Raw genomic sequence first — 24,653 nt, 5'->3', positions numbered from 1 at the left:
ATCACTCATAGTTGGTCATGCTAAATTACCCATAGTGCCCAGGTATGTGTCGGTTAGGGTGGATTGGTCATGCTAAATTACCCATAGTGCCCTGGGATGTGCAGGTTAGGGTGAATTGGCCATATTTAATTACCCATTGTGCACAGGGATGTGCAGGTTAGGGTGGTTTGGCTTTGCCAAATTCCGAATAATATCCAGGGATGTGCAGGTATTACTTAGGGTTAAATGTAGAGCAGTGGGGGTGGGGGAATGGGTGTGGGTGGGTTACCCTTGGGAGGGTCAGTGTGGACCCGTGGGTCAGGGTAGCCTGCTTCCACACTGTGGGGATTCCCTGAAGGGAAGGGATTCTCCTCCCCTTCTGCTGCAGGGCCGCGCAGGTGCAGTGAGGGGGCCCGCTGTCCATCCCGCCCCGCCCTCTTTACCGTCACCTGCCCCGCCCCTGTAATGACGTCACAATGCGGAAGTGGCCCTGTCAGTTTGAGTGACACTCCCTCCCTCTGGGCAACTCCTCATCCTGGGAGGGCCGGAGAGACGGGAGGTGGGGAAGTCTGTTCCCTTGTTGTAACTGGAGTGAAATCAGGGAGGGAGCAGTCTCCGCAAACTCAGGTAGGTTTCTTAATTACCCCAGTGAAGAGGGACGGAAGGATAGAGATGGGGGAGGGGAAGGGGAAGGGGGAGGCGTGGACATTTTTTCTGTTTTGATGTTTAAAATGCACCGGATTCCCACCAGTAACTGCAACAGGTACAAGTACAGCACATGCAGTATTCCTCATTGCAGCTTCAAACCGGTTTTGCATCCTCTGTTCTTCCTCCACCTTGGCTCCAGAACGTTCAGCTTCCTTCCCTCATTCCCATTCCCTCGCCCTGATGTCCAAGCTGACCCGCAAAAGTTCCTCAATTCTTTCTCCAGTGTCTTTTGTGGGTTTTGAGAACTTTCTCAATCCTTTAATTGAGTAGATAAGTTGGGAAGTTATGTTGTAGCTGCACCAGGTTAGGCCACTTTTGGAATGTTGTGTGCAGTTCTGGTCTCTCTGCTAGAGGAAGGATGTTGTGAAACCTGAAAGGATTCAGAAAAGATTGACAAGGATGTTGTCAGGGTTTGAGCTGAACACGGTTGGACTGTTTTCCTTCGAGCGCCAGAGGCTGAAGGGTGACCCTACAGATTTCTATAAAATCATGAGGGGCATGGATAGGATAAATAGACAAGGTGTTTTCCTGGGATGGGGGAATTTCAGAACTACAAGGTAATAGGTTTCGGGTGAGGGTGTGGGGAAGATTTAAAAGAGACCTTTGGGGGCAATGCCTATGTTGAGGGCAGTGCATGTAAGGAATGAGCTGCCAGAGGAAGTTGGAGGCTGGTATAATCTCAACATTTTAAAAGGCATCTGGATGTGTAAATGAATAGGAAGGGTTCATTTTTTTAAATTGGCAGCTCTCAGAGTGAACAGGATGTCTATTACACCGGTGTATTGTGAGAGACACAAGGTGTACAAATCTTTATTCAATTTCCACCACCAGGAAGAAAGGAAACACCCGAGTGGCCAGTGACAAGCAGTGCCCTTTACAAATAGGAAGGGTTTACAGGGATATGGGCCAAGTGCTGGTAAATGGGACCAGATTGATTTAGGGTATCTGATCAGCATGGATGAGTTGGACTGAAGGGCCTGTTTCTGTGCTGTACATCTGGTAGACAGTGGTCCTCAGAATTCTGTTCCCATTAGGCTCTCCCTTAACTCTATTGCAAGTGGTCTTGGTGACAGTATGGGATTCTGAAAAGAAAAAGGACCCATAAATGCGCAAGGGAAGGATTCCGTACATGGAGATGGGTATAGTTACTTATGTCGCATAAGGCCTGCTGTATCCCAGCCAGTGGAACGCAAGCTGTTTGTCTATACGGGCAGGAGGTATATGGCCCCTTTGTCTTACAGGAGTGGGTGAGACAAGTCTCAAAGAGGCAGGAGATGTTATGTGGAACATGCACACCCATAGCTGGTTCCATTAAAGCAATTCTCATACGACCCTGCAGTAGAGTTAAAAGACTTCAGCAAACAGGTGACAGGAGGAAAACCTATCCTTAAACATTTTGACTAAAATGTCTAATTTTGAATTATATAACACGTTTGCTGCACAATAGAAAATAGACAGGGAGAGAAAGACAATTAAGGACGTTTGCCTGAACATCAGTGAATCTGTACAAACAGGACACCGAGTGATAACATTCACGGCTGTTCCTTTGTGAAATTAATAACAATGTTTGATTCTGACCTCAAAATGAAACTCGTTACAAATTGACTTCTCCCTTGAATTATTGTCCTTCACTATTATCTGTCTAGTTCAGAACGTGCAGTGATTTTGTTAACTTTTTGTGTTTGGGACAGTATAGCCTTTGTAAACTTGTGTATAAAGGTAGTCTGTTTGTGATAGTACAACAGAGTAGCCTGCCAGGGCTCTTGAAGGGAGAACAATGTCCTACTCTCCTGGGTTATTAGAATCCAGTGAGCCTGGCTTATAGGTATCAGTGTTATGTTGTAACAGTGATGCTATTAGTAAATGAAAGGGATGGTTAAAATTAAACTAAAACTGTGGGCAAGAACTTTTTTAAATTCCAAAGGTACGATCTCCGGGATGAACCAAGAGAGGCTTACAAGTTGAGTTCATAAGGAATTCCTTGGGCCGTCCCAAATCTGTACTTCATCAAGAGTTCCTCATTACTATTACCAACAAAGTGTGGTCCATTGTCCGAGCTAATGCACGCAGGTATACCGAAGCAGGGAATCATTTCCTTCAGCAAAATCTTCACCACAGTCTCAGCAGCCGTGTTAGGGGAAGGGCAGGCTTCAATCCACTTAGAAAAGACATCAACAATAAGCTAAACATATTTATAGCACTGACATTTCTACAACTCAATGAAGTCCAGTTGAAGTGTCTCAAAGGGACCCTCCGGCAAGGGAGTTCTACCCGGAGTGCAAGGCAAGCCTTTTCTGGGGTTATGTTCCTGACAAATAAGACACTGTCCGCTAACCCTTTGAGCTAGTTGTTGGAGGCGGGGATGCCACCAAGCCGTCAGGAGAAAGTCGGCGACCGAACGGGCACCACCGTGAGTTGCATAATGTACACAGTCAATAACCCGTAGAGCAAGATCATCAGACATACAGGTTTAACCCACGGGAGGAGTCCAGAGTTGGAATTGTCCTCCTGCCCATCAGAGCCCCCCCCCCCCCCCAACCGCCTATTGTCTAAATGCAGAAGTTGGACCATGAGCTTCTGAAGCTGCTATTGCTCCCCTCTCCCCCTCTCCCCCTCTCCCCCTCTCCCCCTCTCCCCCTCTCCCCCTCTCCCCCTCTCCCCCTCTCCCCCTCTCCCCCTCTCCCCCTCTCCCCCAAGATTGAGCCTCACCCCAGACTGCAATGCCCTTCCCCTGTCCAACATCTCTGAGCACGGTACTCTCTTTTCTCACCCCCTTTTTCCAGAGTGGTGAAGGGAGGTGATTTGAAATTGGAGAACTCAATGTTGATCCTCAGGGCTGCAGGCTGCCCAGGCTCAAGATGAGGTGGTGTTCCTCCAATTTGCAGTTTGCTTTGTTGTGGGAATGGAAGAGGCCAAAGATGGTCATATTGGGAAGGGGAATTAAAATGGGTGGTGGCTGGGAGGTTCAGTCGGCTTCTGTGGACCCAGCTGTGATGCTTGGTGAACCTGTTCCCCAAGTTTATGCTCAGTCTCCACGATGTAGAGAAGACCACAGTTGGCAAACACATGGCAAATGGAGTGCCACAATGTAAAGTTACAGCCTTTACTGTGGAAAAAAAAGCAGAAAGGACGTGAATTTCCGATGCTGGAGATCAGAGTCGAAAAGTGTGGTGCTGGAAAAGCACAGCAGGTCAGACAGCATCCAAGGAGCAAGAGAGTTGGTGTTTCAGGTACCAGCCCTTCATCAGGGCTGATGTGTGGATGTGCAAAGGGGCCTCAGCGTCCTCCTACACCAGTCACTGCCAGTTGTCAGACATGTGCAACCAGCAATCAGCAAGGCAAGTGGTATATTAGCAAGAGGAATTGAGTTCAGAAGTGGGGATGTCTTCCTGCAGTTAGAGGGTCATTGAATATATTCAAGGCTGAGTTCATCTGATTTTGGAACAACAAAGACGTCGATGTTTGTGGGGGAAGGCAAGAACATGGTTTCAAGGCCAGTACAGAATAGTTAGTCAGACAGCACAGAAACAGATCTTCAGCCCAACTAGTCCATGCTGACTATATTCAGAAACTAAGCTAGTCCCACCTAGATTGGGCCATATCCCTCCGAACCTTTCCTATTCATGTACTTATCCCAAATGTTAAGTTGTAGAACGAAGAGACCTTGGAGTGCAGGTTCATAGTTCCTTGAGAGCAGAGTCTCAGGAACATGGTGAAGAAAGCGTTTGGGATGCTTTCCTTTATTGGTCAGAGCATTGAGTACAGGGGTTGGGAAGGTCATGTTGCAGCTGTACAGGACATTGGTGAGACCACTTTTGGAATACTGCATTCAGTTCTGGTCTCCCTGCTAGAGGAAAGATGATGTGAAACTTTGAAAGGAGTTGGAAAAGATTTACAAGGCTGTTGCCAGGGTTGGAGGGTTTGCTACAGGGGGAGGCTGAATAGGCCAGGGATATTTTCCCTGGAGCGTGAGAGGCTGATATTTAGCGGTAAGGATAAATTATACAAGAGGGACGGCTTGCACTTTAATAGGTGGGGGACCAGCATTCTGGCAGGTAGGTTTGCCACTGCAACACAGCTGCGTTTAAACTAAATAGCTGGGGGGGGGGGGGAAAGAGGGGACAAACTGGAAGTTTAAGAAGAAAGTTAGAACAAGAGAAGTCAAGAAAGACAATGGGATCAATGGAGCAGAAAATTCAAAAGAAAAGGATCATGCCGTAAGGTCCAGTGAAATCGGGATTGATAGGAAGGGTGAGGGGAGTAACAAATTAAAAATATTAAATATGAATGCACGAAGCATTAGAAATAAGGTGGATGAGCTTGAGGCTCATTTGGAAATTGGCAGTTACGATGATGTGGGGATAACCGAGATGTGGCTTCAAGTGGACAGAGCCTGGGAAATGAATATTCAAGGGTATACGTGCTATCATAAGGACAGACTAACTGGCAGAGGGGGTGGGGTGGCCCTGTTGGTAAGGAATGATATTCAGTCCCTTGCACGGGGGGACCTAGAATCAGGGGATGTAGAGTCAGTGTGGCTAGAACTGAGAAATTCTAACGGTAGAAAGACCCTAATGGGAGTTATCTACAGGCCCCCAAACAGTAGCTTGGATGTAGTGTGTCAGTTGAATAAGGAGCTGAAATTGGCCTGTCGCAAAGATATTAGTACAGTTGTTATGGGGGATTTCAACATGCAGGTAGACTGGGAGAATCAGGATGGTACTGGACCCCAAGATAGGGAGTTTGTGGAGTGCCTCCAAGATGGATTCTTAGAACAGCTTGTGCTGGAGCCTACCAGGTGTTGTGCAACAAATCGGATTTGATCAGGGACCCCGAAGTAAAGGAGCCATTAGGAGGTGGTGACCACAATACAATAAACTTTAATCTGCAGTTTGAAAGGGAGAGGGTAGAATCGGAAGTGACAATATTTCAGTTGAATAAGGGAAGCTATGGAGGTATGAGGGAGGAGCTGGCCAATGTTCAATGGTGCAATCCCCTAGCAGGGATGGCAGTGGAGGAACAATGGCAGGTATTTCTGGGTATAATGCAGAAGATGCAGGATCAGTTCATTCCAGAAAGGAAGAAAGGTCCTAAGGAGAGGCAGGGGTGGCCGTGGCTGACGAGGGACGTTAAGGACCATGTAAAGACAAAAGGGAAAAAGTATAACATAACAAAGATGAGTGGGAAATCGGAGGACTGGGATGTTCACAAGGGGCATGGATTGGGTGAATATCCAAGGTCTTTTCCCCTGGGTATGGGAGTCCAGAACTCGAGGGCATATGTTTGAGCTGAGAGGGGAATGATTAAATGGGGACCTGAGGGGCAGACCTGCTCGCTCTCCGCAGTATCCCAGTGTTGTGAAAGATATTCACTTTCAGGTGGATTTATCTTGACATTAGTCTTGAGAGTTTTTGCTTTTCTACCCCTGTAAGATCCTGAATCAGCACCTTCAGGGGAATTAGTTAGAGGGAAGTGAGAACAGAGGGGGAGAGAGAGAGTGGGATGGTGCTTTCAATTTTGTGGAATAACAAAAGAAAAGAATATTCCGCAGAAAGTAGAATTCCTTGTTCTGAATTTCTACCCTGCACTGACAATGATGACTTTGTAATCTCTTTTTAACAGAGTGCTGGACGATCTGAAGACTGAAGTTTCAAAATCAACAGATGAAGGACTTTCCATTGTCTGCAGTCCTCACTTTGACATCAATGTCTGACAGTCACTCAATCCATCGGGACGACAACAATTTTCCAACTATAATTCTGTGAGAAGGAGCAAAGCTTTTTGGTTCCTGTTTGAGTACGTTTTCAGCATCAGTGCGACTGGATGATAGACCCTACTATTGCAGTGCACTGAGTGTGGAGCCTGAAGCAGTTATACGGCCTGGGAAGAGGGATTCACGGTGGGGAGGGGCTCCACATGCATTTGTGTGTGGCTGAAGCATTGGCCATGGAGAAACCTGAGGAATCCTGCCCCGTGGAGAAACCGTGGAAGTGTGGCGACTGCGGGAAAAGTTTCCATGTCCCGTCTGTCCTGGAGACTCATCGGCGCAGCCACACCGGGGAGAAGCTGTTCTCCTGCTATGTCTGTGGGAAGGGCGTCAGCGATTCCTCCACCCTGCTGAGACACCAGCGGATTCACACGAGGGAGAGGCCCTTCAGCTGTCCCGAGTGCGGGAAGGCCTTCAGCAATTCCTCCAACCTGCTGACCCACCGGCGGGTCCACACGGGGGAGAGGCCATTCGCCTGCCCCGAGTGCGGGAAGGCCTTTACCCAGGCCTCCACCCTGCTGAGGCACCGACGGATCCACACGGGGGAGAGGCCTTTCAGCTGCTAGAGTGGGGGGAGGGGTTCAGTCAGGTGATCCACCTGCAGAGGCACGAGCGGCTCCACTAGGGGGAGAGGCCCTTCAGGGGCCCCGAGTGCGGGAAGGGGTTCACCTGCTTGATTTAAGCTGCTGACCCACCAGTGTCTCCACACCAGGGCGAGGCCGTTCACCTGCTCCTCCCAACTGCTGTGGGCGGCACGTGGGCACAGTGGTTAGCACTGCTGCCTCACAGCACCTGAGACCCGGGTTCAATTCCCGCCTCAGGCGACTGACTGTGTGGAGTTTGCACATTCTCCCCGTGTCTGCGTGGGTTTCCTCCGGGTGCTCCGGTTTCCTCCCACAGTCCAAAGATGTGCAGGGTCAGGTGAATTAGCCATGCTAAATTGCCCGTAGTGTTAGGTAAGGGGTAAATGTAGGGGTATGGGTGGGTTTCACTTCGGCGGGTCGGTGTGGACTTGTTGGGCCGAAGGGCCTGTTTCCACACTGTAATGTAATGTAATCTAATCTAATTTAAACTGTGGACGCACTGAAGCAGTGACGGCCAAGTGGTATTATCGACTGGACAGTCAACTCAGTTTCAGGGCTGCTGGGTTCGAATCCGGCCACGGCAGATGGCGGAATTGGAATTTGGTCAGAAACTGGAGTTCAGAATCTAACGATGAAACCATTTTTTGCGGGGTGGGGTGGGGGGGGTGGAGAAAACCCCCATCTGATTCACTCAAATCCTTTTTAGGGGAGGAAACTGCTGTTGTGGGAAAGGATTCACTCAGTCGTTCCAGCTGCATCCTTTACCCAGGCTGGCCTACACATTACTCCAGACCCACAGCAGTGTGGTTGACTCGACACTGCCTGTCCAACTTACTTGAATACTGGATACAGGTTGAAATTACTGAGTGAGACAATACTTCCCACAGGTTAAGGCTGTACCAAGAATCCAATTACAAAGGGATAACTCGGTGGTGACCAAGACTAAGGAAAGTGTGGTTGTGGGGGGGATGTGTGCGCACTTTGGTCTTGAGCTGTTTGAAAAGTAGCTACTTTTTCTCTGCCTTTTTGCTGGGGGGATCTGAAGCTGTAACAAAGCTGGATCACAATAAAGGTTACCTGAACTTATTGCCGGGCTCAGACTCTCATTGAAAGTTTTGAGCTCCAAGAGGTTTTTGTTTTAAAGCTGCTCATTTCTTTCAGCCTCCTGCACTGAGTTTCCAATGTCATGTATCAGATGGAGCAGTGAATGAGTCGCTGGTATCGTTAGAAATTGTAAATTTTTCAGGAGTGCAGGTACTGTGTCATTTCATCAGCATTGTAAAGTTTCCTGGCAGCACTGGGACGTTTGGGCTGTGTTCACTAGATGTGGAGGTGCCGGTTTTGGACTGGGGTGGATAAAATTTAAAAACTCTCACAACACCAAGTTTATTTGAAAGCACCAGCTTTTGGAATGCTGCTCCTTCATTGGGTAGCTGTGGAGCAGGATCGACAGACATTACATTTTATAGCAAAAGATCACTATGTCATCGATATATTGAAGAAACCTAAATTGCTGTTAAGTCTTCCATCTTTTAGAATGGGTTGCAGGTTTCAGTTTGTTCGTACGTAAATCATTGAACATCTTTCAAGTCATGTTCTTGAGATGATTTAAGGTTAGATTTTTTTAAAAAGTCACATCTCAGCTCAGACAATGCCTTAAAGGTGTGAGGTTCGAGTCTGTCAGAACCAGTCTGATTCAAGGTTGGGATCCTATTTCCCAAGTAGGAATTTATAAAATATTACATGGATTGAGTGCCTGCAGACTGTATGCTTTTTAAGCAAAATTGAATGTATCTGCAAATATAATTCTGCCAATACAAATTCACCGTGTGTGTGTGTGTGTGTGTGTGTGTGTGCGTGCGTGTGCGCGCATGTTTGGTAAAGTGTAAGTGTGATGGAGTATATGTCTGTGAGAGGCTTGGTGTATGTGTGTATGAGATGGGTATGAACGCAAGGGTTTACGTTTTACTAAAACAAGGAAGTGCAGTTAATTGTAGGACCCTGGGTCATGTTGTAAAAGAGAGAGACATAGAGTCATAGAGATATACAGCATGGAAACAGACCCTTTGGTCCAATCTATCCACACCGACCAGATATCCCAACCCAATCTAGTCCCACCTGCCAGCACCCGGCCCTTATCTCTCCAAACCCGAGACATGGGGTGGAGGGTTAGGTACATAGTTCTTTGAAAGTTGTATGACTGGTAGGCAGAGTGGTTTAGAGTACTGGGTACAGTTCTGGTGGCCCTGTAATAGGAAGGAGACTATTAGAGAGGGTTTGGTAAAGATTAATCAGGACTGAATACCAAAGAGTTCTTCCTTCGCGTCGGGGAGCTCAAAACTAGGGGGCATATTCTTTCAAGGTGAGAGGAGAGAGATTTAAAAGGAACCCGAGGGGCAACGCTTTGATAGAGGATGGTTTGTGTGTGGAATGAACTTGCTGAGGAAGTGGGAGATGGAGGTAGTTACAACATTTAAACGACATTCGGATGGGTACATGAATAGAAAGGTTTAGAGGGATATGGGCCAAATGTAGGCAAGTGGGACTAGTTTAGTTTGGGAATCCTGGTCAGCATGGACGAGTTGGACCGAAGGATCTGTTTCTGTGCTGTCTGTCTCTACGAACCGGAAGTGATCTTATTGAAACGAAGAGAATTCTGAAAGCGGCTTGACAGGATAGATGCTGATAAAATTCTCATTTTTCGGGGGAAGAGTCATAGAATCCTGACAATGTGGAAGCAGGCCATTCGGCCCATCTATTCCACACTGGCATTCTGAAGAGCATCTCACCCATACCCACCCCCTTACTCTGTATTTCCCATAGCTCATCCACCCTAACCTGCACATCCAGGGCACCATGGGTAATTTAGCATAACCAATCCACCCTAACCTACCCATCCCGGGGCTCTATGGGTAATTTAGCATAGCCAATCCACCCTAACCTGCACATCCCGGGGCACCATGGGTAATTTAGCATGACCAATCCACCCTAACCTGCCCATCCCGGGGCACGATGGGTAATTTAGCATAGCCAATCCACCCTAACCTGCCCATCCCAGGGCACTATGGGTAATTTAGCAGGGCCAATCCACCTTAATCTATAAATTAGATGAGTCCACAAGGGTGAAAAGTACAAGGAATTAAAAACAAACAGTGAGGGTAAAAAGCACAAGCCCAGTGACGGGTGTCTGCCCCGGGCCGCGCGGTGTCATTTTCCTAACGGCCGCCCTCCCGCCGCTTCCTCGCTCGAGCGACTTCTCCTCCCAACCGCCTTCGCCCCCGCATGACGTCTACACGGGGGGATGGGCGGAGCCGGGGATGGGCGGGGCCAGGGGAGCCTCACCGTCACCAAGCAACAGCATCACCAATGGACCGACAATCGAAACTGGATACTGATGTCACAAAACCTGAAACGATACCTGGTGTGTCTGAATGTGTGCCACATTGTAACAAAAGTTATGAAAGATATTAACTTTCAGGTGGAGGTATCCAAAATGCAGAGAGATGTCAGTCTTGATGTTTTTGCTTTTCTGCCCCAGTAAGATCCTGAATCAGCACCTTCAGGGGAATTAGAGCGGAGTGAGAACTGAGGGGGAGAGAGAGTGGGATGGAGCACTGAGTGTGGAGCCTGAAACAGCTATACGGCCTGGGAAGAGGAATTCAAGATGGTGACAGGCTCCACGCCCGTTTGTGTGCGGCTGAAGCGTTGGCCATGGAGAAACCGTGGAAGTGTGGCGACTGTGGGAAAGGCTTCCATTTTCCGTCTGCCCTGGAGACTCATTGGCGCAGTCACACCGAGGAGAGGCCGTTCCCCTGCACCGACTGCAGGAAGGCCTTCAGACATTCCTCCCACCTGCTGGTCCACACTGGGGAGAGACCCTTCAGCTGCACTGTGTGCGGGAAGGCCTTCAGCAAGTCCTCCAGCTTGCTGACCCACCAGCGGGTCCACACGGGGGGAGAGGGCATTCCCCTGCCCCGAATGAGGGAAGGTCTTTACCAGGCCTCTGCCCTGCTGAGGCACCGGCGGGTCCACAAGGGGGAGAAGCCCTACAGCTGCACTGTGTGCGGGAAGCCCTTCAGCTTGCCCCAACTTGCTGACCCACCAGCGGGCCCACATGGGGGAGAGGCCATTTCCTTGCCCTGAGTGTGGGAAGGCCTTTACCCAGGCCTCCAACCTGCTGAGGCACCGATGGGTCCACAGATGGGAGAGGCCCTTCAGCTGCCCTGAATGTGGGAAGGCCTTCACCCGCTCCTCCTACCTGCGGAGCCACCAGCAAGTTCACGTACCATCGCAGGGTGACTGAAGGAATGACAGCCGACTGCCATTATTGACTGGACTATCAAACCATTTCTGGGGATTCCTGGGTTTGAATCCCGCCGCGGCAGCTAGTGGAATTGGAATATGGTCAGAAATCTGGAGTGAACCCATTGTCAGTGGGGTTGGGGTGGAAGAAATCCCCATCTGATTCACTCAGCTCCTTTTTCGGGAAGGAAACTGTTGTTGTGGGAGAGGATTCACTCAGACATCCCAGCTGTCTCCTTTACCTAGTCTGGCCGACACGTGACTCCAGACCCACAGCAGTGTAGTTGACCCTACACTGCCCATCCAACTGACTTGGATACAGGATACAGGTTGAAGTTCCTGAGTGAGGCAATACTTCTGCTGGGTGAAGGCTCTAGCAAGGATCCAATTACAAAGGGACAACTTGGTGGTGACCAATAATGAAGAAAGTGAGGGGTTGGAGGGAGTGTGTGCACTTTGACCTAGAGCTGTTTTTAAAACATTGCTACTTTTTCTATGCCTTTCTGTTGAGAGATTCTGAAGCTGTAACAAAGTTGGGTCACAATAAAGATTACCTGAACTTCAGACCGAGCTCAGACTCTCATTGAGAGCTTTGAACTCAAAAGGTTTTTGTTTTAAAACTGCTCATTTCTTACAGGCAACAGTGAGAACTGCTGATGCTGGAGATCAGAGTCAAGATTAGTGTGGTGCTGGCAAAGCACAGCAGGTCAGGCAACGTTGATTTTCCTGCTCCTTGGATGCTGCCTGACCTGCTGTGCTCATTTCTTACAACCTCCTGTACTATGTTTCCAATGTTGTGTATTGGTTGCAGCAGTGAATGAGTAACCGGTATTGTTAGAAATTGTAAATTTTTCAGGAGTCCAGGTCCTACAACATGCCATCGGCATTGTACAGTTTCCTGGCAGCACTGGGAGGTGTGGGCTGTGTCCACTGGAAACGATGTGGAGGTGCCGGTTTTGGACTGGGTGGATAAAGTTAAAAATCACACAACACCAGATTATAGTCCAACAGGCTTATGTGTAAGCATTAGCTTTCGGAGTGGTGCTCCTTCATCAGGTAGCTATGGAGCAGGGTCATGAGACACAGAATTTATAGCAAAAGATCACACTGTCATGCAACAGATAGGACACATTGAACAAATCTAGATTGCAGATTAATCTTTCATCTTTTACCATGGGTTGCAGGATTCAGTTCATTAATATGTAATCCCCCGAACTACTTTTAATTCACCTTCTCGAGATGATTTAAGGTTTTATAAAAATAGGTGACATCTCAGCTCAGATACTGCACAAAAGTGTCTGTGTCCCAATCTTGAATCAGACTGGTTCTATTAATCAAAGTAGGAATTTATAAAATATTACATGGATTGACGGCCTGCAGTTTGTATGCTTTTTAAGCAAAATTGAATATATCTGCAAATATAATTCTGCAAATGGAAATTCACCCCATTGACTTATGTGTGATTGTATCTGCATGAGTGTGTGTGCATGCTAATAAAGTGTGTGTGGGGTGGAGTATAAGCCTGTGAGATGGTGAGAGTGTTAGGGTGTGTGGCTGAGAGAGCAACAGGTAAAGGCAAGGGGTTGCATTTTGCTAAAACGAGGAAGGGCAGGACTTGTACAGTTAATGGTAGGGCCCTCCATCATGTTTTAGAACAGATTCATGAGGGGGCAGGGGCCGTGGAGGGGTTCGAGTACATAAAGTTAAAAAACTCTCAACACCAGGTCATCGTCCAACTGGTTTATTTGGAAGCACGAGCTTTTGGAGCACTGCTCCTTCATGGGATGTTTGTGGAACAGGATCATAAGACACAACCATCTGATGAAGGAGCAGCGCTCCAAAAGCTAATGCTTGCAAATGAGCCTGTTGCAGTATCACCTGATGTGGTGTGAATTTTAACTTCGTACACCCCAGTCCAACACCGGCATCTCCAAATCGGGGACATAGTTCTTTGGAAGTTGCATCATTGGTAGACAGGGTTGTGAAGGAGGCGTTTAGCACACTTTCCTTCATTGTTCACCCCGTTCAGTGTAGGAGTTGGGACATCAGGTTGTGGTTGTACAGGATATTGGGGAGACCACGTGGAGAGGACTGAGTACAGTTCTGGTCGCCCTATTGACGACCACAAGTTGTCGGGTGACCTTATTTCGATGTATAAAGTCATGGGGCATGTAGGAAAGGTAAATATCACAGGGGGAAGAAAGGGTGGCTCTCCCCTTTTTAACTTCTCTTGGCATTCAGACACTTAAATTCTGTCAGTAACAGCAGCATCGCCAGAGAGCAGACTGCGCGTGCTCGCCGGTACAAGGATGAAACTGCGCATGCTCCTCACTGCACGCAAGGCACGCCTCGCGACTTTCTTTTGATGGGCCATTCAGAAGCCTTGGAGGACCGGAAGGTGACTGGTCCTCCTGCCAATCAGAGCCTTCCTATTGTCTGAATCCAGAAGCTGGAACACGAGTTTCGGAAGTTGCTGCTCTGTCTCTGAATGAAGAGTGAGTTTGTTCCAGACTCCCCTCTTACTTCTGCTCATCTAATCGGTTTACCACATCTGTCTGTGGCGTGCAACCACCCCCCCCCCTCCCCCGATAGCTGGGTCTTATTACTTTTGGTGATGCAACACAGGGTCTTATTTGGTTATCTTCTTCATACTAACTCCCTCTGTGCGTGACCATTGCTCCTGTCATGTCAATACATCTGCTTCTACCAGTCGACCACCTCCCTTTTCAGTTAGTTATTTCTTGGAATATACCCTCATGATTCTGCGTCGCGATTTTTGCAGAAGCAAGATGCAGCTACTTGTAACTGCTTGCAAGCATATCTAGCTTAACATATTCCCCCCAGCACGGACGAGTTGGGCCGGAGGGTCTGTTTCTGTGCTGTAATACTGGAATTGTCTTCGGTGAATGCAGAAGTGTGGTTGGACTTTCAGAGCAGCTTTCCAAGATGTTGTTCCCTTACTGGGAGCAAAAGAAGTAACAATGAAGTCTTTAGTTTGTGAGACAGCAACTGAGTGAGTGAGTACATCTGAGAGTTTGGTGGAAAGTGGGAATTCATTGCACTGTGGGGATGAAGCCCTACCCTATCCAGTCATTTCTGCTGGTGAATGACACCTGGTCTCAAGTTGAGGGGAGTAGATTTAGGACAGAAATGAGGAGGGACTGCTTTTCCCAGAGAGCAGTCAATCTATGGAATTCTCTGCCCAATGAAGCAGTAGCAGCATCTTCATTAAGCATATTCAAAACACAGTTGGATGGGTACTTGCATGGTAGGGGAATTAAGGGTAGTTGGGAAAAAAGCAGTGAGGAGGATCTCACACGGTGGATATACTAGCCATGATCATAATGAATGGTGGAGCAGGTTCGATTGGCCAAATGGCCAACTCCTACTTCTTTTACTATGAAACTATTACCCTGCATTTCCCATGGCTAACCCACCTAATCTACACATCCCTGGATATTATGGGAAATTTAGCATAGCCAATCAGCAATGTAGTGATGTGGAAAATGAACATCAGAGAACGATAGAAAGGGACAAGGTGTGTAAATGTACCAGACTGAAGGTCACAAAACTTGAAACTAAAAACAATGTTTCTGAATGGTGTGCATTTTAACAAAATTGACTGCACACATTGAAGAGAATAATTATGATCTGAGACTCCTTACAGAGGCATGGCTTCAGGATGACAAGGATTGGATCCTGAATATCGAGGTAGTAGTCAAATGGGAAGCTAGGTGAAGGTAGAGGCTTGGCGCTGCTCATCAAAGCACTAATCACAGGGAAGTCTGGTGTCAGCTTGGATTCAGGTCCTGATTTCTCTGTCCTCTGATGTCCCTGTTCTCACAGAGTAAGATATTGGTCTGTTTTCTGCTCTGCTGGATTTCTGCTGAAGCTTTGACCCCACACCCCTACACCTTCTGGAACAATAAAACGTTCAGTCAATCAAGACTCAAGCCACAATCTCCCAGCCTGTCAACCATCCAGACACAGAGTGTAGTCCTAGCCAGGAATCAAACAAGAAAAACAGAACAAAATTAGAAATAAATAAATGCTCATGCTTAATGTTTGTTCATGAGGAAGTAAACCAGAAATAGGGCTCTCCCACGATTCTTATAGTGCCCCTCTTGAGGCATTCTCTCACCCTAACATCTAACTATTCATACCCAGCTATGATTTATAACAATATTTACACCAGCAGAATTAAAGCATCTGTTATCGAGTAGACATCGGGATATACAGCACGAAATAGACTTTTCTCTGTCTCATTCACACACATACACATCCATGGGGGTGAATTTGTATTTGCAGATACATTCTATTTTTCTCAAAAAATGCACAACATACAGACAGTCAATCCATGTAATATTTTGTAAATTCACCTTTGGAAATAGAACCAGTCTGATTAGGATGCAGACAGATCCTGACTTCACACCTTTAATACATTGTCAGAGCTGAGGTGTCACCTTTTGTTATAAAACCTTGAGTTATTTCAAGAAGATGTCTTTCAGGAAATTCCGCGATTTACAAATGAATGATACAAGCAGCCCATACTAAAAGATGAAAGACTTAACAATCCAGGGTTTTTCAATATATCATTTCAGGGAACTGTAATGTTTTTCCATCCGTTCTGTACCTTATGATTTTATTCTCCACTATCACGTGATGAAGGAGCCATGCTCCGAGTGCTAATCATAGAGATGGAAACAGACCCTTCAGTCCAACCCGCCCATGCTGACCAGATATCCCAACCCAATCTAATCCCACCTGCCAGCACCCGGCCCATATCCCTTCAAACCTTCCTATTCATATACCCATCCAAATGCCTCTTAAACATTGCAATTGCACCCACCTCCATCACTTCCTCTGGCAGTTCATTCCATACATGCATAACCCTCTGCATGAAAAGTTGTCCCTTACGCTCCTTTTAAATCTTTCCCATCTCACCTTAAACCTATGCCTTCTAGTTTTTGACCCCCCCATCCTGGGGGGAAAGGACCTAGGCTATTTGCCCTATCTATGCCCCTCTCAATTTTATAAACCCCTCTAAGGTCACCCCTCAGGCTCTGATGCTCCAGGGTAAAATAAATGCCCCGGCCCCTCTCTCAGTTTGTGCAACTAGTTAAAGCTCTTTTCCATGGTCAGTTCACTGGGACACATACACTCATTCTGTGTAACCAGTTAAAGCTCAGTTCACTGGTGTGTTCCTCTCTGAGTGCTTCTCTGCTCACATTGATGTCCAGTACCTTTTGAAGCAGGTCGAATGGATTTCTCTTTCCAGACTCAACCCCCACCCCCCCACCCCCAATAATATTGAGTGACCCTGTCAGATCTTGTTATGGAATTTCTTCCAAGATTTCTGTCTGCAGATCCTCCCCTTCTGATAGCCTGTTAGCAAAGTTGAAACAAGTCATCACTGTCTGTACCGAATACAAATTCTGATTATATTGTATGTGTCTATGTGTTTAAAGTACTAACCCAGTAACATGCAAACGGTACTATTGATTTAAAATACACAGGAGACGTGAGGAGGGAGGTGTCAGGACCTGGCACACTCTGAACCCTAATAGGGTGTTCCAAAACATTTCAAAATGAAGTGGATGGCCATAGAGCTGTACAGCACAGAAACTGTCCATCTCGTCCATGCGGACTAGATATCCGAAATTAATCTATTCTATTTCCTTGGCCCATATTCCTCTAAACCCTACCTATTCACATACCCGTCCAACTGTCTTTTAAAAATTGTATTTGTGCCAACTTCCACCACTTCCTCTAGCAGCTCATTGCACACACGCACCACCCTCTGTGTGAAAAAGTACAATCTATGCCTTCCTCATCCCCCGTTTTACCTGTACTGATACCCTCGGGGATCTCTGAACTTGGACAGCAAGGACCCTTTGTTCCTCTGCACTCTGTAGGGATCTACTATTTATTCCTTCCCTTATTAAATTTCCCAAACTGCCTGCAGATTAAATTCCATAGTTCTGCCCCATTTACTAGCTGATAGATATCAGAGTGTAGCCGGAGACCATCCTCCTCCCTATGAACAATACCACCTTTCCAGCATTTACTCCTGGACAGAGGGGGCAGCACTGTCTCCAGCTCAGCAGTGTGTTTGTTAGCTAATCAGCATGTTCAACTATATTAATGAAAAGTACCTCACGCTAGCTATACAATAAACCATGATGTTAGTTCCCATTATCTCTTTAGTTGCGCCCTTATAGTTTTTCCTACATTCTACTTAATGTTATTCTAATGTCACAGTTAGAGATTTAGTGTCAGCTTTTGGAACAGTGGTCTGGCATTCCAGACCCTACTTAATATTTTCCTAAGGTCATGATTAGATATTTATTATCAATAGTCTCAAGCAGGCTGACTCTACTAATTATTAATTAGATATTTAATGTCATGTCCCAAATATTTATTGTCCCAATCCTGTCAATCATATTTAGCAGGTGAGGCTAACTTTACTGACTGTTATCTAATCTTGCCATAGTGACCTTTCAGCCTCAACCTTACTCTGGTAATTAGTGTAAGAGCTTTCCACTATCCTTTGCAACAAACCGGCAGTGGTCTCCATGCTCTAACCCTTCCCATGCTTTCATGCTCTTTATTTTCCATACTATCTAAAAATAGGCTCAGAGTTGTAGAGCACAGAAACAAACCCTTCGGTCCACACCGACCAGACGACCTAAATTAATCTAGTGACCCATTTCCCAGCATTTGCCCCCTATCCCTCTGAATCTTTCCTATTCATATCTGCATCCAGATGCATTTTAAATAATGTAATTGTACCAGCCTCCACCACTTCCTCTGGCAGCTCATTCCATATACATACCATCCTCTGTGCGAAAAGATTGCCCCTTAGGACCCTCAGAAATCTTTCCCCTCTCACCCTAAATCTTTGCCCTCCAGTTCTGGTCTCAGCGTCTTGCCCCCACAACAAGGGGAAAAAACATACAAAAATTGAGCAGCCAGACAAAATGCAAAAGGAATAAAATACCGAGCCATAGGGGGAAAAAATTGTGGCTCTATCTTTTTTCCCCTGCTGGCATTTGGACACTTAAAATCTGTCAGAAACACCAACATCCCCGTAGAGCATACTGCGCATGTTTGCCGGTGTCAGCAACGCAGTGCGCATGCTGGCCAGTGTCAGCAAAACACTGGGCATGCTCATCGCAAAACGCAAAAAAGGCGCGAGACCTTCTTTTGATTGACCAATAGGCAGCATTGGAGGATTGGAAGGAGACTGGTCCTCCTGCCAATCAGAGCCAGTCCATTGTCTGAATGCGGAAGTTGGACCATGAACTTCTCAAGCTGCGACTCCTGATCCTCTCTCTCTGAGTAAAGATTGAGCTTTACCCCGACTGCAGATTCCTTCCTGTGTCCCAGATATGTGAGTACGGCACTCTCTTATCTCGCTCCCTTTTCCATCTTTTTTCATTCTGTGATTCAATTGTTGACTTTCAGCAGCTGAAAGGAAAGAGAGTGAATTCGGCAGGTACAGACTCCGGAAACATTGATCCAAGTCTGTATCTCAATTGGCAAAATAGTTCGGCAGGAGGCATCGGATGGTGGAGAAGTCGACGTATCGGGTGTATCGGGGGCTGGGTGCAGAAGCTGCAGATAAAAGGGGGTGGTGGTGAAGTAGGGATAGGTCGAGACAGTTAGAGGGTACCACCTGGTTGGTCAATGGGAGGAATGAGTCTGGTTGGTGGCAGGGAGGAGTCATGTCTTGACATTTCTTTTGCTTTTCCGTCCCTGTAAGATCCTGATGAGGAGAATTAGAGCGGAGTGAGAACAGAGGGGGAGAGAGAGTGGGATGGTGCTTTCAATTTTGTGATATAACAAAAGAAAATAGTATTCTGCAAAAAGTAGAATTGCTTGTTCAGAATTTCTACCCTGCATTGGCAGTGATGAGCTTTGTAATCTATTCTGACAGAGTTTTTGAAGATTTGAAGAGGAAAATTTCAAAATCAACAGATGAAGGGCTTATGCCCGAAATATTGACCCTCCTGCTCCTCGGATGCTACCTGACCTGCTGTGCTTTTCCAGTGCCACATTTTTCAACTAACTCTCCAGCATCTCCGGTCCTCACTTTGATGTCAATGTCTGACGGTCGCTCAATCCACTGGGGCCAGCAAACATTTTCGACCGTGATTTCTGTGAGAGGGATCAAAGCTTTTTGGTTCCTGTTTGAGTATGTTTTCAGCATCAGGTGGGACTGGACGAGAGACCCCACTGTTGCAGCGCACTGTGCGTGGAGACTGAAACCGTGATACGGCCTGGAAAAGGGATTTCACGGCAGGGAGGGCTCTACACGTGTTTGTGTGCAGCTGAAGCTGTGGCCATGGAGAAACCTGAGGAATCCCGCCCCGTGGAGAAACCGTGGAAGTGTGGCGACTGTGGGAAAGGCTTCCGTTTCCCGTCTGCCCTGGAGACTCATCGGCGCAGTCACACCGGGGAGAGGCCATTCCCCTGCACCGACTGCGGGAAGGCCTTCAGACATTCCTCTCACCTGCTGGCCCACCAGCAGGACCACACTGGGGAAAGGCCTTTCTGCTGTCCCGAGTGTGGGAAGGCCTTCGTGTTTTTCTCTGCCCTGTTGGCCCACCAGCGGGTCCACACAGGAGAGAGGCCGTTCAGATGCCCTGAGTGTGGGAAGGCCTTCAGGTATTCCTCCACCCTGCTGAGCCACCGGCGTGTCCACACGGGGGAAAAGCCCTTCAGCTGCCCCGAGTGTGGGAAGGCCTTCAGCGATTCCTCCACTCTGCGGAGTCACCGGCATGTCCACACAGGACAGAGGCCCTTCAGCTGCCCTGAGTGCGGGAAGGCCTTTAGCCACATCTCCTCCCTGATGAGGCACCAGCAGATCCACACAGGGGAGAGGCCCTTCAACTGCCCCGAGTGTGGGAAGGCCTTTACCCAGGCCACCACCTTGCTGACCCACCAGCGTGTCCACACGGGGGAGAGGCCCTTCAGCTGCCCCAAGTGTGGGAAGGCCTTCAGCAGTTCCTCCACCCTGCTGACCCACCAGCATGTCCACACGGGGGAGAGGCCATTCACCTGCTCTCAGTGCGGGAAGGGCTTTACCTACTCCTCCAACCTGCGGAGCCACCAGCGGGTCCACACAGGGGAGAGGCCTTTCACCTGCCCAGAGTGTGGGAAGGCTTTCAGCACATCCTCCATCCTGCTGAGGCACCAGCGGATCCACACAGGGGAGAGGCCGTTCACCTGCTCTCAGTGCGGGAAGGGCTTCACCTACTCCTCCCACCTGCGGAAGCACCAGCGAGTTCACGTGCCATCGCAGGGGGATTGAAGGAGTGACGGCCAAGGGCCATTATCGATTGGACTATCAATCCGGTTCCGGGGACTCCCGGGTTCGAATCCCGCCACGACAGATGGCAGAATTGGTATTCGGACAGAAATGTGGAGTTCGGAATCTAACGATGAGACCGTTTCAGGGAGGGGGTTGGGGGAGGGGGGGTGGAGAAAGCCCCCATCTCTCTCCCTTGTTTGGGAAGGGAACCGCAATTGTGGGAAAGGATTCACTCAGTCATTCCAGCTGCACCCTTTACCTGGTCTGGCCTACACGTGACTCCAGACCCACAGCAGTCTGGTTGACTCTACACTGCCCTCCCCCCACTGGCAAATGAGCGGGGAGAAACTTAGTTGGACACAAGGTAAGGGTTGAAATTGCTGAGTGAGGCAATACTTCCTCCGGGTTACGGCTGTTCCAAGGATCCGATTACAAAGGGACAACTTGGTGCTTGGTGCTGGCCAATAGTAAAGACAGTGAGGGGGGTGGGACAAGGGGAGGTGTGGTGTGTGCACTTTCACCTTGAGATGTTCAAAAAGCAACTACTTTTTCTCTGCCTTTTTGCTGGGGGGATCTGAAGTTGTAACAAAGTTTGGGTTGCAATAAAGGTTACCTGAACTTAACACCGGGCTCAGACTTTCATTGAAAGCTTTGAGCTCCAAGAGCAGTTTTAAAGCTGCTCATTTCTTTCCACATCCTGCACTAAGTTTAGAACATAGAACATAGAAGAATCCAGCGCAGAACAGGCCCTCGATGTTGCGCTGACCTGTGAACTATTCTCAGCTTGTCCCCCTACACTATCCGAAAAACAACCATGCACTTATCTAAGGAATGTTTAAATCTCCCTAATGTGGCTGAGTTGACTACTTTAGCAGGGAGGGCATTCACGTCCTTCCCACTCTCTGCAAAAAGAACTTGCCTCTGACATCTGTCTTTAATCTATCACCCCTCAATTTGTAGTTATGCCCTCTCGTACAAGCTGACGTTGCCATCCTTGGAAAGAGTCTTTCACTGTCTACCATATCTAATCCTCTGATCATCTTGTATGTCTCTATCAAATCCCCCCTTAAGCCTTCTTCTTTCCAATGAGAAAAGACCCAAGTCTATCAGCCTTTCCTCATAAGACCTACCCCCCCCCCCCCCCCCCCGCCACCAGACCAGGCAACATCCTGATAAATCTCCTCTTCACCTTTTCCAATGCTTCCACATCCTTTCTGTAATGGGGCGACCAGAACTGTACACAATATTCCAAGGGTGGCTGCACCAATGTTTTGTATAGTTGCAGTGTGATATCGCGGTTCCGGAATTCCGTCCCTCTACCAATGAAACCTAATACACCGTGTGCCTTCTTACCAGCACTATCCACCTGGGTTGCAACTTTCAGGGAGTTATGCACATGGACTGCAAGATCCCTCTGCACATCCACACTACCAAGAATCTTTCCATTGGCCAACTACTCTGCCATCCTGTTATTCTTCCCAAAGTGCATCACCTCACATTTAGCTTCATTGAACTCCATTTTCCACCTCTCAGCCCAATTCTGCAGTTTATCCAAATTTCCCCCTGCAGCCTGTAACATTCTTCCAAACTGTCCAATACTCCACCGACTTTAGTGTCGTCTGCAAATTTACTAATCCGTCCACCTATGCCTGCGTCTAAGTCAGTTATAAAAATGACAAACAGCAGTGGTCTCAAAACATCCTTGTGGACTCCAGACTGAATATTTTGCATCAACCACCACTCGCTGCCTTCTTCCAGTTTCTAATCCAAGCTGCTAAATCACCCTCAATTCCATGCCTCTGTATTTTCTCCATCAGCCTACCATGTGGAACCTTATCAAAGGCTTTACTGAAGTCCAGGTATACCATGTGGAACCTCATCAAAGGCTTTACTGAAGTCCAAGTATACCATGTCAACTGTCCTTTCCTCGTCTACATGCTTGGTCACCTTCTCAAAAAACTCAGAGGTATGTGAGACACGACCTGCCCTTGATGAAACCATGTTGACTTATCTGAAATTAAATTGTTGCTTGCTTGATGATTATAAATCTTATCTCTTATAATCCTTTCCTACAATAGAAGTAAGGCTCACTGGTCTATAATTACCTGGGTCATCTCTGCTGCCCTTTTGAATAAGGGCAGAACATTTGCAATCCTACAGTCCTCAGGTACTAAACTCGTAGACAATGATGACTCAAATATCAATGCCCAAGGCTCTGCTATCTCCTCCCTCGCTTCCCAGAGAATCCTCGGATAAATCCCATCCAGCCCAGGAGACTTGTCCACTTTCACTCCTTCTTGAATTGATAACACCTGTGTGTAACTGACCTCGATCCTTTCGAGTCTAATATCTCGTACCTCATTCTTTTCCTGAGTGAACACTGATGAGAAATGTTCATTTCGCACCTCTCCGATCTCTACAATCTCCACACTCAACTTCCCACTTCTGTCTTTGACTGGCCCTATTCCTACCCTAATCATCCTTTTATTCCTCACATACCTTTAGAAAGCTTTAGGGTTCTCATTTAGCAAATAGAATAAAGACTGCTTCGGTCCTCTCTTTGCTCTTCTTAACTCTCTCTTTCAATCCTTCCTCGATGATCTGTAATTCTCTGTACCATATTGCCTCATCAACACATAAGCCTCATGGAACAGCATCATAAGACACAGAACTTATATCAAAAGATCAGTGTCATGCAACTGATAGAATATATTGAACAAACTTAGATAGTCTTCATCTCTTAGACTGGGTGCGGGCTTTGGTTCATTAATATGTAACAATGTTCTTGAGATGACTTAAGGTTTTATTTAAAAAAAAAAGACATCTCCACTCAGACAATGCATTAAAGGTGAGATTTGTGTCTGTCAGTATTCCAATCTTGAATCAGACTGGTTCTGTTTCCAAAGTCAGAATTTGTAAAATATTACATGCATTGACTGCCTGCAGATTGTGTGCTTTTTAAACAAAATTGAATGTATCTGCAAATATAATTCTGCCAATACAATTTCACCCCATAGAATAGTGTGTGTGCACGAGAGAATGAGAGTGTGTGCACGGGAGGCTGCTGAGCCAGGTGAGGGCCCATGGTGTTCGAGGTGAGCAACTGGGATGGATTGAGGATTGGCTGTCTGACAGAAGGCAGAGAGTTGGGATAAAAGGTTCTTTTTTGGAATGGCAGCCGGTGACAAGCGGTGTCCTGCAGGGTTCAGTGTTGGGGCCGCAGCTGTTCACATTATATATTAATGATCTGGATGAAGGGACTGGGGGCATTCTTGCGAAGTTTGCCGATGATATAAAGTTAGATGGACAGGCAGGTAGTACTGAGGAAGTGGGGAGGCTGCAGAAGGATCTAGCCAGTTTGGAGGAGTGGTCAAGGAAATGGATGATGGAATTCAATGTGAGCAAATGCGAGGTCTTGCACTTTGGAAAAAAGAATAGAAGCATGGACTACTTTCTAAACAGTAAGAAAATTCGTAAAGCCAAAGTACAGAGGGATCTGGGAGTGCTAGTTGAGGATTCTCTAAAGGTAAACATGCAGGTTGAGACCGTGATTAAGAAAGCGAATGCAATGTTGTCAATTATCTCAAGAGGGTTGGAACATAAAAGCACTGTTGTGCTACTGAGACTTTATAAAGCTCTGGTTAGGCCCCATTTGGAGTACTGTGTCCAGTTTTGGTCCCCACGCCTCAGGAAGGACATACTGGCACTGGAGCGTGTCCAGCGGAGAGTCACACGGATGATCCCTGGAATGGTCGGTCTAACATATGAGGAACGGCTGAGGATCCTGGGATTGTATTCATTGGAGTTCAGAAGATTAAGGGGAGATCTAATAGAAACTTACAAGATAATACATGGCTTGGAGAGGGAGGACGCTAGAAATTGTTTCCATTGGGCGAGGAGACTAGGACCCATGGACACAGCCTTAGAATTAGAGGGGGTAAATTCAGAACAGAAATGCGGAGACATTTCTTCAGCCAGAGAGTGGTGGGCCTGTGGA

At 47.4% G+C, this 24,653-nt stretch overlaps 2 protein-coding genes across 4 annotated transcripts in view; both read left to right on the top strand.

Moving 5' to 3' along the window:
* LOC148145003 (endogenous retrovirus group 3 member 1 Env polyprotein-like) overlaps positions 1–24,653 on the top strand; it is a 467,418-nt gene that overhangs the window by 164,377 nt on the left and 278,388 nt on the right. For 2 of the 3 annotated variants that reach the window (XM_087975496.1, XM_087975491.1), the window contains exon 1: positions 22,474–22,622. The gene's annotated coding sequence lies outside the window, so the exon portion shown is untranslated. Of the gene's footprint in view, positions 22,623–24,653 lie in introns of those variants that run through there. The other variant, XR_015751678.1, reaches the window with a different exon arrangement.
* Positions 18,400–21,681, top strand: LOC148145010 (uncharacterized). The gene is made up of 2 exons (XM_087975599.1): positions 18,400–18,733; positions 19,280–21,681. Exon 2 carries the CDS (start codon positions 19,688–19,690, stop codon positions 20,654–20,656), a length of 969 nt encoding a protein of 322 aa, XP_087831725.1. The 5' UTR covers positions 18,400–18,733; positions 19,280–19,687; the 3' UTR covers positions 20,657–21,681.

Source organism: Chiloscyllium plagiosum, unplaced genomic scaffold, assembly GCF_037043375.1.
Source record: "Chiloscyllium plagiosum isolate Xiang-an unplaced genomic scaffold, Cpla_swu_hap1 HiC_scaffold_27, whole genome shotgun sequence".
In the NCBI taxonomy this organism is placed as follows: domain Eukaryota; kingdom Metazoa; phylum Chordata; class Chondrichthyes; order Orectolobiformes; family Hemiscylliidae; genus Chiloscyllium; species Chiloscyllium plagiosum.
The sequence above is the reverse complement of the archived record's forward strand: the minus strand, read 5'-3'. Positions and strand labels throughout refer to the sequence as shown.

Excerpts from the sequence above, each read along its gene's own strand:
- LOC148145010 (XM_087975599.1), top strand. The coding sequence starts at position 19,688 with ATGGAGAAACCTGAGGAATCCCGCCCCGTGGAGAAACCGTGGAAGTGT.